General features: G+C 34.3%; 1 protein-coding gene across 1 annotated transcript in view; it reads right to left on the bottom strand.

Annotated features, from left to right (window-relative positions):
* Positions 1-489: 489 nt before the first annotated feature.
* TPD52L1 (TPD52 like 1) overlaps positions 490-14,650 on the bottom strand; it is a 112,135-nt gene continuing 97,974 nt past the window's right edge. Inside the window, exons 5-7 of the mRNA XM_049771148.1 lie at positions 9,249-9,287; positions 5,967-6,027; positions 490-1,087 (exon numbers count right to left, since the gene is read on the bottom strand). Coding sequence (XP_049627105.1) covers positions 962-1,087; positions 5,967-6,027; positions 9,249-9,287 — 226 coding nt within the window. The 3' untranslated portion in view covers positions 490-961. The remainder of the gene's footprint in view (positions 1,088-5,966; positions 6,028-9,248; positions 9,288-14,650) is intronic.

Below are 14,650 nucleotides of genomic sequence, written 5' to 3'. Positions count from 1 at the left end.
AATTTTAGTTAATAGACCTTTTCAGCACATTAAAAAATTATCTGGAGGATAACCCCTGAGCATTGCCCCTGTGTGGCCCCAAAATAAAACAAAACAAAAAACATCTAAGATTTTTCACTGCCACCTAATAACTACTGAATGTCCCCATTTAGAAACAAATATAATCCGATAATGTAGGTAAGAATTATTACTACTAAAATTAGACTGCTTACTTAGAAGTTCACGAGAAAGGGGCTGCAGCTCTCTGCTTCTCCCAGTTTCTACTTGCCCTCATAGACATCTCTCCCCTAAGTTCACTACTCATTGTACATAAAAAGATGTTCAGAATTGGAGATCTTTTTAGCAGCCCAAGTAGCTGAGTTTACAGTTTTATCTCCTCCTCATTCACCTAATCAACAGGATTTGACTTAAAAGAACCTCTGTAAAATCACAGACACCACCTTCTAAATTCAGACAAAGCCCTGAAGATTTAAATTAAGAATTCAAAGACCTCATTAAAACCAATTACTTTTAATTGCTTAAATAAACGTACATAATTGATGTGAGTGAGAGATCACAAGCAGTTGGAAGATGTGCAATGAGGATTCCCGTTTCTACAAATGGTATTAATGCTCCAACTCGCAGGGACAGAACTAGCAAGTGGAGAACCCGCCAAGACACACTTCCGGGAAGCAGTCCCGGGAATCACCCAAAGCATCTACGAGCTAGAGTTGGAAACTTTCCGTTGAACTACACAAGGCTGGGGTTATGCCAATCCTTATGTTTCCAGAGAGGCAATGATAAAAGTTGACGATGAAAACTCAAGTGCGATGGTCAGGTGTGTTGTACGAGGATCACGTACAAATGGAAATCATTTTAATCATCAGTGGAGAGAAATTATTTGAAGATGAGGGTTGAGGCCTAGGTCTCCGCAGAGGGGGCTTGGTTTTCAAGTGAGGATGTCCAGAGCGATGGAAAGGTTCTAGCACTGCAGCTCCTCCTCAGTGTGCAGGGGGCCGCCCACAGAGCTCTGCGCACTGGCATGTGCAGTGGAGCTGAGCACCTCTTCGAAGCTGCCTCCACCCTGGTTCGTCCCGCCTACTTTCGTCTGAAAAAAAGGCAACCGTTTGTTTAAAGATAAAGATTCAGTTTCTGTAATGTTTATTTAAAAAAAATAAACAATAATGCCAAAACTTGAATAAGTTTCAATTCAGAAATAACTTGAGAAAGAATGTAGTGTCCTATCAAGTTTCTTCACAGTCAAGCATGGGTTCTGGAAGAGAATTCGAAAGGAGGCTCCTCCAGGAGTTAATCCAGATCTGGGATCTGCACTCAGCTCACACAGAGAACTGATTTAATCAAATAAATATTCACCCAAACTGACAAACGCATAAACCTTCTTTAAGTAACTTCAACTTATGATTTCTACTTAGGATTCACTAAGGAAATCTGGCTTTCTGAGAGATGAAAAGGTGGAATGTGGCTCAACTGAGTATTATTTCTGATAACTACTTAGAAAGCTGAGAATTGAATCAAGACTTCAGCACTGATCCCTTAAGAACTGTTATCTTAATCGGGTGCGTGTATTGTTGAGTCTGTGCTTTGGATTTATAGCTATCACTGAATTTTATTATGTGCTTGATAAGGTGACATCGGGGAAATATGGAGTGAGTGGTTAGGAGGTGGGGATGATGGAGTATGAGAACAATGGTGATGGGAGTTAACAGCTGGATTGGTGGTTGACATAATTTATGCCTAAAGCTAAACTATCAATATCTTTGTAAATCATGATGCTTTAATTAAATAAAAATTATTTAAAAAAATATACATGTGTAGGGGCCGGAGAGATAGCACAGCAGTGTGGCGTTTGCCTTGCATGCGGCAGACCCAGAATGGACCCAGTTCTATTCCCAGCATCCCATATGGTCCCCAGCCTGCCAGAGGTGATTTGAGTGCAGAGCCAGGATTGGCCCTTGAGTACCGCTAGGTACTCAATTAAAAATATATACAGTTGTTCTTAGAGACATCAAGTTACTATGCTTGACAGGCTTCCTTTCTTTACATACTTGTTATTCATGATGAATAAACTATGAAATCAATATAATCAAAAAATATGGGAAGTATTTTTGAAAATTCCTTATTTAAAAAGCCCTTTGAAAGGTTATTTAATGTTTAAAAATGCTTAATATAAGTCTTCCTAATGGTCACACTGATCTTTATCAAGAGGGAAGAAGTTATGGACTCAATCATAATGTTGTTTTTTCCCAAACTGCTTTATATGTTTCACTATCCTGAATGATCACTAAAAAATTATAATGGGGCATGTTTTGCCTGATCTGCCATTCAAAAACAAACCCAGGCCCGGGCTGGAGCGATAGCTCAGTGGTAGGGTGTTTGCCTTGCACGCAGATGACCCAGGACAGATTGGGTTCAATCCTTGGCATCCCATTTGGTCCCCCAAGCCAAGAGCTATTTCTGAGCACATAGCCAGGAGTAACCCTTGGCTTATCTCCAGATGTCATTACATCCCCCTCAGCCCTTTAAATTAAACTACAATATAGAACTTCTTTACTCTGCCTGGGATCAAAAACCTTGTTCAAAAAAGAACCAGATATTTAATATTTTTAGATGTGAAGGCACACAATCTTTGTCATAAATGCTAAAAATAGCTACAAACAACAAAGTTAATGAATATGGCTGTGTCTACCCAAACCATAGAAACTTAAGTGTAAATGTTATGTAGTTTTTAATTTTCAAAAGGCACAAAATATTATTCTTCTTTTGACTTTTTTAACAAATAAAAAACCTTTTATTAGTTTAAAACTCATTCAAAAATAGGCAACCAGTTGAATTTGGCGCGGAAGCTTTAGGATGTAGATCCCTGAGATGGAACATTGGTTACCCACCACTCTGTTATCTTAGAAAAGGAGGGATTGTTTTCAATCATGGGGTTTCTCACTATAATCACTTATTTCCAGAGACATAGATTAATTAAATGTAACCTACACTGTGAAAACTGTGTTCCTCTTTTATTTTAATGTGCATTCTCTTTTGCAATAGAAATGGCATACATTATTGAATCAATTACTGATGATTTCCTCTTGATTTTAATTATTTTCCTCCTAGCCTCTGATTTTATCAAATCAATCAGAAAAATATAGGATGAGAGAACTATTTGACATAAAGCACTGTGGCATAGGAAAGAGTAGATAGAATAAAAGGTTTTCCTAACTAGGTTTAATGACCACACACTGTGGTGCTTTGGGCAAGAACTAACTTACACGAATGTGTCAACACTAAGCTTTAAGCTCCATAATGGTATTTCATCCAAGAATTTATCATTTGGTCCTCAAATTACACTTGGATTTTGTATAAAATTGTATTTGAATTAAAGACTTAGACTTTTTAATTTCATAATCAAATAGCTGGCTAAAATACCAATAAATAAAGAGTAAGCAAATATATGTTTTTTTCTTTTTAAGGGTCTTATTCATATTACTCAATAAATTTATTAAACTATAAATACTTAAGCTTATATCATGTAAAATCAAGTTTTAAGTAAAGAAAGAAATACTGTCAGTTGCACATAACATGGTATGTGATAGATTGGAGGTGATATTTGTAGTAGCTCATGCATTCCAAAACAACATAATTTTGAAAAAACACAAACATAATTCTCTTTAAGATGTATTGTAAAATCAAGCCTAAATCAAGACAGGATTGTGAATGGAAATTCTGCATATAATTGTATAATGGATTTCACTCATCCTTATTGGTTTATGGATCGATCCCTCAGAAGGAAATAGCTTTAGTGTCCAAAATTTAGAAAAAGAAGATATGAATATTATATACACAAATATAAACTATGCAGTAATACTTATATACATTATATATATATATCAGTATGTTGTTAATTTGTTTATACATGTTAACTTATATATATTATTTGAGCTGTTATTGTACTTAACTTATACATATATTATTTAGTCAAGAGGAAGAAATGAATCAGAAATTCATAATATTGAGGAAATGTGTGGCTTTGGATAAAACATAATGATTTGCTATTCTAGCCACTGCTTGTTGTACAGAAAAAGAGGATCCTTGTCATTGGCTGTGACATAGGTAAGGAAGAGGAATGTGAGTTCAGTTAAGTTCTGTTAAAACCAAGAACAGCCGGGGCCGAGAGATAGCATGGAGGTAAGGTGTTTGTCCTTCATGCAAAAGGATGGTTGTTCGAGTCCCGGCATCCCATATAGGTCCCCTGTGCCTGCCAGGGGCAATTTCTGAGCATAGAGCCAGGAGTAACAACCCCTGAGCCCTGCTGGGTGTGACTCAAAAACAAAAACGAAAAACAAAACAAACAAATAAACAAAAAAAACAAGAACAGCCATGCAGACATCCATGCAATTGTTTTTAAGAAAGTCTTGACACTAACTACCATCCAGTTTCAGAAAAAGTGTAAAAGATAAGAGGCTGAGTGTGGATCAAACACTTTAATCATATGTGAGCTATAAGCTTACCAGTTTCCTAAAAGAAAATGATAATAGGTTGTTCTTTATTCTTCTTTTGCTTCTTCATATCTTCTTCTTTTAAAGAAAACCTAAAAGTACAACTTGTCCTATGTCAGACCTTGTCAATAAAACAACAGAATCCATCTTCCTTGGACTGTCTACACTAAGAACCAAAGGTTGAGAACTGACTCAGGAATCTTTTTTTTTCCCCCTTTGGAATTTCTTGTTTTAATACTAGATAGTCTAGCAAAATATGATGGTGACACTGTATGTACCTCCTGATCATAATTTTCCAGACAAATGAAGGTGATTTAGACTCATACAAGATCCTATACACTCAAATGGTGTTAATAAGCAGAACATGAAATGATACAAGTAGAAATTACAGTAAATGAACTCAATGAAGGTATGACAAGAGCTGAGTCACTATATCAGACTAATGAAAGTATGACAAGAGCTGAGTCATTGTATCAGACTAAGGCCATAATGTCCTAATCAGAGGCCTAATAAGGTATGTGAAAGATCTTCCCTAAAGGAGAAAAGTCTCCCAAGACAAAAGCAGTAATTGTTCCTAGGTCCTTTAGTAAGTAATAATTTAGGGAATTCAGGGGCAGCTGCATAATGTACATGTGATTATATATCTACTTTGATCTAGCTAAAGAATATATAAGTTGATAATTATACCAGAAGTAGGAAATACAAAACAGAATTGTTTATAAAACAACTATAATGGTGTTAAAATATAATTAAGTCACTGGTAAGGTGATATCTAAAAATAATTTGAGTAGTTCCAATTTTTTTTTATTTAAGTGTTCAGTGCATTTTAGAATTGAAACAGATTTATTTTTGCTGCTTTTCCTTCTGTATACAAAATCTATTCTCAAACCATAAATTCAATAAAATTGTAGCTCTTCCCTTATAATCAACATACTGTATAAACATGTTTTATACTGAAGGATTAAATACATTATTACAAAGGAGCACATCTGAGACTCCAACTTTCTTTTTCTGTGACACCTATTGAACATGTGGATTCATAGTTAAGTCTAGGTAATTGATGGAGGTAAATGGCAGGGTAATATATGGAATTCACTTTTATTAGTCCATCTTAGAACCAGAGTCACTGAGTTCATAGTGAACCTTCACTTATACCTGTATTCAGAACTCACCTTTCCCTTGTCCAGTCCAAAGTCCCCTCTCACATTTTTAGGGAGGTGCTAAGCAGTGAAGAGATGAGCCAGTTGCTAATTTTCTTTGATAAATAATTAGCCCCTGAATATTGATATGGATGTTTCTGTTAGACACAGCAACACTCTCCCATCTTAGTGATAATACAGTGAAAGACAGGTCTGGCATTCAAGTTTTCCTTCTTGGCTGCAGAGAATGCTGGCAGCCCTGTATTCGGAGCTAATGGCAGCCACAGTTAAGCTGTCCTGGTTCAATGACCCAATGACACATAATTCACTTCATCTGTACCTTAAGACTTGTGACAGTTGTCTCAACCCTCTCCTCAAAAGATTTGAAAGTAGGAGAATTCCTAAAATAGAGAAAGAAAGGTCAGCTCCAAAGACCTATGGTCTTAGCAACTGTGCTGTCTGATATTCTACACTTACTTGTATCACCTCTGCATCAACTGTCAGCTTGCCATCTGCATTAAACATGTTTTAAATAGTCACTGAGCACTGATGAGCTGAGCAGTGCCAGCTGTGTTCACCAAAACAAAACAAAACAATTTTAATTAATAAAAATAAATATTATAAAATGTATTTCACCTGCTAAATTCCAGAAACCTTAATATTTTTTATATAAAGCAGATACTTACTCTTAGAATAAATAACAAAGCATTTGTTAATATAGAACTACAGTGATGTCATGGTGTGTTACACATTATTGCCAAAGAGTCAAAGGTGTGATAGCTTTTTTTTTTTTAACTATTTACTTGTTTCTATCAAAAGCAGAATCAAATGTTTATTTAACTAAGTTTATTTTTTCTTTTTAGGAAGCCATGGAAAGTCTGTCTGAAGAAAGTGACTTTTGAGTTTTTCAACTTGAAATAAAGTTACTCAGTGAGTTTGTGACAAGACAGAATTAGTAAAAGGGGAAAAGATTCTTAAGTTTTTTTTTCTCTCATACATCAAGATGTAATAATTTTGATAGCTATCTTGAGGCTTGGTTGCTTTGAAAATCTCTGGGAATTTTTCATTATTTCAAATTGAAATGTACCCATCCAGTGTTAATACAAAAGTTATAAGCACATATGATTTTTCTTCCCAATGATGATATATATTTCTATTTATTATCATACAGAAGAACCTCTTCAGGCTATTGGCATTTTGTGACTCATTCTTTGTGTTTAATAATCTATGTATCATCTTGTTATTTTGAGCATTAGATATTTCATTTGGTTATTACTTTTGGTTTTCTATATTAGTTTTGGCCACATAATATTATGGCTAATGACATCATTTCCATTAGAAGTAATGCCAAATCCAAATACAGAAATAGAAACTGAACTAAAAATGTATTTTAAATCTCATATCCCTCTCAACTTCCAGCATCAATTGCCATCATTTTTCAGGTCAAATAATTCAACTGAATGTTACTATATTTGATAAACTACTTGCTTTTTTCTCTTTAGTGCCAAAGAAATAAAAGGAGAAAATGGCCTAGAGAAAGAAACTTTATAAAGAAAAATGACTGAAAAATATGAACTTCATGAAGCATATCAAGAGAGAATTAACAGAGAATAGACTTTTGAGTAAATGTGGCTTTGTTAGGGAGTATCTCCTAAGACTGATGTTTTAAATTACCAGAAATGTTTTTGCAGTAGACTCTGAATGAAGTGAGCTCAGAGGATTCAAATGTGAGGGCTGAAGAAAACACAGCAGTTAAAGGCCTTTTCCTTCACATAGCAAGAGCAGTCACTGAGCACAGAACCAGGAATAAACCCTAAGCATATCTGGGTGTGGCTCAAAATACAAAGGAAAAAGAGAAAAAGACACTATTATGGAATAGTGCTTTGTATAGGATTCAAACATGAGTCAAGTTCCTACAAAAAAGCCTCCATAATACATGTATTGCATGATGAAATATCTATGAAATTATGCTTGAATGACTAAAAAATACATATTTATTGGCAAGGATTCACATATTAAGTATAAAACCTCTGTAGGTTTTATTTAGTCATGTCATAAGATTTCCTGTGACAGGGGACCAGACAGAAAATTCAACTTAATTCTCTAAGGAATGAATGAATGAATGACATGAATCTAGTCATTTTCTAAAAATTAATTTTAGGCAAGTTCATGATGACTGCAGTGACCCATACATCATTCAATGGATTCCTAAATCAGAGAGAAAATTCCATTAAAATTTTTTTTCAATGCCTTCTTTAGGCACTCAGGCTATACACCAATAAAGGATCTCAGTGCCACTCATCACACTAATCAGTTTGGATGCACTCAAGCTAGAGCAAGAAATCGCCAAAGAAAGACACGTTAAGCAATGCTGGATCTGTGTTCTCTCTCTACCACCAAATTAGGAAAACTGTGATTAAATTTTCAAAGAAAGCGAAGAAGCTCAGTCTAAAACTATCATACATAGTAAAACAAAATGTTTCTAACTATAATAAAATATGTACTGGAAAAAACTGTGTACTCATTTAATTGTATAATATCCAACTATAAATTTTTAGCATTGCAAATAACTCCAGAAAAAAATTAGATTTATGGTGCCAAATTATTGAGAGTAAGTGAACCCATTCTATTATATCTTTATAGAATAAAACAATAAAAGGCAAATAGAAGAGGCTAAGTTCTGATTGAAGTGCGGAGAGTCCAAAAGCCTTGATTTCCCTTTCTGCTAGAGTAGCCCAAGAGCCCTGACGGCTTTGGAACTCTAGGGACCACTATGAAAGAACAATAGACTTGTTTTCTTATTTTAACTTGATGAAAATGATAATACTTATAGGACTTTCCTGAGGTTGAAAGTTCATTCTTAGTACTGGGCTATACCCTTTATAATCCTATTACCAATGGAAATTATTCCTTTACATTTCTGTTAATATTATTTCATTTGACTATATTCCTGATCCTTCAACTTGAAATGGGGAATGTCTTTTTCTGAAGTTATCTATCCAGTAATTTGAATGACATTTTTATTATTGAACAGGTACCTTACTTCTGCCTTTAAAAAAATCTTAATGTTATCCTTTTTTAAAATGACAGCCTTCTTGGTCTTTTAGTCTTTCATTTAAACTTCCTCCTAGGCTTGCATTTAATTTGGTAAAGTATGAAATGTATTAGCATCTTTACAAGAGAACTAAGAATGTTCCAGACCCTCTGCCAACTGCTTTTACACTGGTAATTTTGAGTCACAAAATAACCTTATGAAGTAAATTTAAATCCTCCCAGAGTCAGAAGTCCAGATAAGAGAACAGAGATGGTTAGTTACTGATGGTGATAGATTAAGTAAATTGTCTCAGTCTCACACACACACACACACACACACACACACACACACACACACACACACACACAGAAATAATGAATTTAAAACTGTGTCTGGTTAAAAGTCCCTGTATATTATACCATAGTTCTAAAGAATTATCAGTTTTTTTCCTGAAAAACATTACAAGGAAATTGGTAATAGTACTTCCTTTCATTAAAAAGGGAAAAAAAAGCAGAGTAAATATTAACAAGATAATAATTTTAAATATATTCTGTATTAATATTATGCAAAATAATATATACACTTTACCTCATAGCAGGCATACTTATGGAATGGCGAATGGAGTAGCTTCAGGATAAAAGCAAATTAAAGGGGAGAGAAAAGAGAAAGACAAAAATAAGAGAACAAAACATAAGTAAACAAGAAACTCCCTATTCATAGTGCTAAAGCAGCCATCTTACCAACTGAAGTATAATCTGCCCACCCCACCAAGATCCTATTTAATTTCCACTGGGTAAGAAAGGCCACAATCAGCATCCAAAGGAATAGGTGGTTAAATATTATTCTGTTTTTGGTAGGTTCTCAGAAATCTGAGATTGTATTCCCCTAGATGAACCCAGTAGCTAGTAGGCATCATGTGCAGGTTCCAATTTCCTTTTTCATTCACTTTCCTGTTCAGAAAGACAGTCAGAGTGAAAGGCAGGACTCAGGACATACAGTCAAGCAGTGGAAAGTTAATTATGTCATTGTGGAGAAACAGAACTTAAAATGCACACATCTTAACATGGGAGCAACATTTTCTGTATCTGTTTAGAACATTTGGCACTGTTTAGAACATATTAACATTTCTGAGAATTTAAAAAACCCAGCCTTCTAGCACTATTAATTCTATAGCCACTGGCTCTTCTTTCCTCTGTTTAATTAGCTGTTATAGTTAGCTATTATAGCTATTATGTGACTTCCAGAAATCAAGATATGTCTAGGAAGGGAAAAAATGTGGCCCATTTTTCTGGCTAAGTATGCTTTCGATGCATTTCCAACAGTCTCTGGTTTCTCTTCTTCTGATAACCTAGTAAGTAAGAGATCGGCTCACCACTCTTCCCCACCACTATCCACTAAGGTTATAATTATTACATCAAAAAGAATTACTATAGAAATTCATTTGCAGATCCAGAGCAATAGCACAGGTGGTTTGCCTTGCACATTGAAGACCTGTGTTCAAACCTTGGTACATATATGATGTCCTAAGCCCCACAAAGAGTGAGCACAAAGCCAGGAGTCAACCCTGAGTGTTACTAGCTGTGGGCAAAAAATATATATAAACATATTTATTTGTTAAATACAGGCATTTTTAAATAAAAAAATTTCCTTTACTTTGCCCAAAGTATACGATAGTAAAATTCCAAAGGAGAGGCTTAATTCAGAGCGGAAGTCTGACAACTGCACACTACTAACACATATTTTCAGTAACCTTTCTCTAGTCAGCTTCCCAGTATACAGAAAGTTGAAGATAAGCCATCTAGAGAAATAACAATCATGAGAATTTATAAAAACAACACAATCATCTACAGAAAGTAATTTTTCCTTTACACTCCTTTCTAACAATATTATTTAAAAGAAAATACAACGCTCAAGTTTCCCTTTCCTTATTTCAATTCTTTGGAACTCCGCTAATGGAGGAAGAAATTGAACAGAGAAAAGATTCTTAAGTGATTGTGCAACAAGTGAATTTGATAAAAAATGATTCAGAAGTGAATTAAGTATATGTTTAAACAAATTCAAAGGTATTCAATAGCTTTGGATCTATTAGATCAGGCATATCTGCAAGAAAAGAGATCTGTGCTTCAGTTGCAGTGCACCCAGAATGGGAAAGAAATAGGAGATTTGGGAAGGAAAGGCAATATGAGGCAGAGTATGCAAGGAATGCTTACCCAATGGAGTGAGACCTGCAGCCAGGGCAGCACAAGGAGAAAGCAAGAGCAGAGTTAGCCTCTCGGGATGCAAAGAAATAATTACATTACCCCTTCAGACCTCTTTTCAAGAGCTCTAAAAGAAGAATGAGGTAACTCCATTCATGATTCAAGTATACTGATTTTCAATTTGCCATGCTTTAGGAATTTGTTATTCATTATTCAACTATTATTCTTATGGATATATAGAAATGTTGTACTCAAGTTATTTTCCCCTTGCAAACATGTAATTGCTACCAGATCACATGCAATTTGAATAAATTCTCTGAAATGTCTCCAGCAGTTATCATATTATTATCTAAAACATTCGAGTAACTTTCATTTCCTCAGAATACTTTTCATGAACATGGCTATTTTATTGTCACAGGAAATATTTTAGTTAAGTAGTATTTAACCAGGTCACTTCAGAAGTGGAGAGAGGGGGCATTTTCATGATTGAGGGGTCTGCACCTAGAGGTTTAAAATGAAAACTTTGTCTTGAAAAAGAGTGCCTTTTTAAAAACATAGGCAAAAAAAAAAAAAAAAAGAGCGGAAACTTTCTATTTCCCAGCTATCTGAGAGATGGTGCTGATCTTTTTAAACAAGTTTAGAAATTTGTTTCAGAAGGGACAGAAGGATTTTATAGTTTAACTAACAAAAATATAGAATAACGTCACCTTTAAAGAAAAGATTTCTGTGGAGTATGGGGTGGGGTAGTGTTCATGTCTTAATCTTGTCTCCATGCTGGTGGGGTGGGGGTGGGGGGTCACTGCATGTAAAATGCCAGGAATTGAATCGGACTTGGCCAGTATACAAGTGCCTTAATCTCTATATTATCTCTCCAACTCCTAGAACAATGACACTTTTAAACCAAAAGTAATTCAAAGAAAAATGTCTGATGAAAGTGAAAATTTCTCCATATTCATTTTATAAAATAGTAAATCAATGTGAGAAAAAAATTCCCTTTTTTTAACCTAGGAAACTATCGATTCAGCCTAGATAAGTTCAAATTTGACCTTTACTTATATAATTTGCTTCAGCGCGATTTAATAGTAAGAGGCTTTGGCAAAGCTTGTTTTTATAGAGTTAATGTTATTTATCAAAATAAAAATGTTAGTATACCTTGAGAAAATTTTTTTCTCTGAATTTTGCAAACTTGACAACATGTTACAGGACCAAATTTGAGTATCTAGTAAAATAGGCTACTTTCCAGCAACTAATGAAAAGTTTAGGACACTTAGAAAATACCAATTACAGTACGAGTCACATTGAAAATAGAAAAGACAGGCAACACAACTTTGACATGATAAGCCATTAATATATGAACATGCGGCCCGGAGAGATAGCACAGCGGTGTTTGCCTTGCAAGCAGCTGATCCAGGACCAAATGTGGTTGGTTCGAATCCCGGTGTCCTATATGGTCCCCCGTGCCTGCCAGGAGCTATTTCTGAGCAGACAGCCAGGAGTAACCCCTGAGCACCGCCGGGTGTGGCCCCCCCCAAAAAAAAATATGAACATGCTTCAATCAACATGCTGCAGAAAAACAAGCTTCATTCTTTCTTACTTAAAAAAAATCAACATGTTGGACCCTTACAAACTAAGTGCATTCCTGTTCATGAAAGCTCCCTAATTTTTATCTTGGGAGATCTATGGGACTATCTTGTAACTGAGAGCATCACCTAGTAAATACAAAAAAATTAGCATTTATTGAGTGCCTGATACATAGCAGACTCTTTTCTGCTACATTTATAATGCCTGATGATCTGAGTCCTCCTACTGCATTGTATAATAGTGAATGCTTAGGTAGAAGTAAGCTAAATTACTTTGGACTCTTTATAATCTAATGACCTGAATTTGGGGAATTTGTTACAAATATAGACCCCCAGACTTCATCCAAGACTCAGTAAGAATCTATTTTGGAGTTGTAGAAGCTGGAATATGCATTTGAACAAGCTTCTGTGGCATTTATATGGTTTCCCAAAATTAGAACAACACTATTCTACCTCTTTGCTGAGGTCCTACATACAACTGGAATATTTCAACTAAGTATGTAAATGTAATATGTATAAAACAAATATAACAGCCATGGCAAAAACATGTTTGAAAATATATGAGGTAAAAGGATCTTTTCTGCTTTCTAGAATTATTTAACCAGATAAATGTTTTAATGTCCTCTTTTGGAATTAAAATTTTATTTCTATCTAATGAAGGTTAATTATTAATAAACATAGCCTATCTGTTCGTGCTGTCTCAAGAATTCCAATTCTCTTCATTATTTTATTATAAATACAAATGAAGATTAAAATCAAAGTGCTCAGATTCAGAAATATACACTTATTTAACTTTAGTCTTATAAACACTGCCAGATTGTTAAGTGCTGCATGAATGTTTAGCACAATCAATAAAAAATTTAAGCTAAAAATTTAAAGACGCAAAGATATAAACATTTGTGCTAGGTACTAAAGCTGCAGGGTAGTAGAAAAAGTAATAAGTTAAACATCAAGTAAAAGAAAATGCATTGTTTTTCTAAATGAAGATGAAAGGTTTTTTTTAAATAATTTGATTTCAATAGAGAAAAATTAAATGTGTTTGCAATAAAAAATTTTCCAAGCATATAAGCCAAATAAGAATAAAACTATACTAGGTACTTAAATAAGCAAAATATACATAAGACGCAAAAGCAAAACTGGCAATTACTACATTGTTTTTATAGTGTTTATAATAAGGACATTGAATTCTCAATTCAAATTTACCTTGAAGTCTATCCTATTTTATAAAATATGAAAACCTGGAAATATCCAAAATATAAAGGAATTTGTTTCTGTGTCTTGGTACAGCTATGAGCTGAGAGATGATAAAGCCATTTACAAATGAAGATGTCATAAGTATTTATTAACCTGAAGAAAGAAATCTACCAGAAATATGTCATATGGTACCTTTCTTTGGAGTAAGAGGATAAAATGTAATCATTTAGCATAGAAAAATAAATTAGAGCATGCATAAAAAATATACTCTACAATAATTTTTCAGAACAGAGAAGTGAATGTACCATTTACCTTGTAGTTCAAATGGCAATAACCAGTATTTTGTATATGCTGCATTCTTTTGAAATCCCTCTAATTTTAATCTCTTTCTACCTCCTGCTTTTAAAAGGTTAGTAAAGGACATCTTTGGTACCCATCTCATTTCCCCAAATATCATGCAGAAAATATTCAAATATAGGTGGCTTCTGATTGTTTTTATATTTCAATCTATGATGTTTCAACTTTACAGTGGTGCAAAAACAATACACATTCAGTAGAAACTGTCTATCTTTTTTCAGGTTTGATATTTCCTTGGACAACTGATATGTGATGTGATTCTTCCTTAATGCTGGACAAAGTGATTTTGATTCACTCAATCAAGAGGAGGATAAACAAGCATAATCTATTTATCTCTTACCATCTATTCTCTGGTATTACCAAAAGAGAGAATTGGGTGGCTCTACCATTTCAGAATCCCATCATGCAGCAACATTTTAGTTGAGTGCTATATCATCTTTCAAGCCCAAAGTGCTATTAGATTGATGCACTAATGATGAGATTCCATCCAACCATTGTTTTTTCTTTTAGTACCTTACATATTCAATAAATTACAATAGATATTCAATGCATTATTATAAAACAGGCTTTGTATTAAATTATCTCCTTCAACTCTAGGTTAATATAAAGTTTTGTCATTTATTGAAGGCTAGACTAAGCTCAGATGTTTGGTATTATGTTT

Source organism: Suncus etruscus, chromosome 4 (genome assembly GCF_024139225.1).
Source record: "Suncus etruscus isolate mSunEtr1 chromosome 4, mSunEtr1.pri.cur, whole genome shotgun sequence".
Taxonomy (NCBI): Eukaryota; Metazoa; Chordata; class Mammalia; order Eulipotyphla; family Soricidae; genus Suncus; species Suncus etruscus.
The sequence above is the reverse complement of the archived record's forward strand: the minus strand, read 5'-3'. Positions and strand labels throughout refer to the sequence as shown.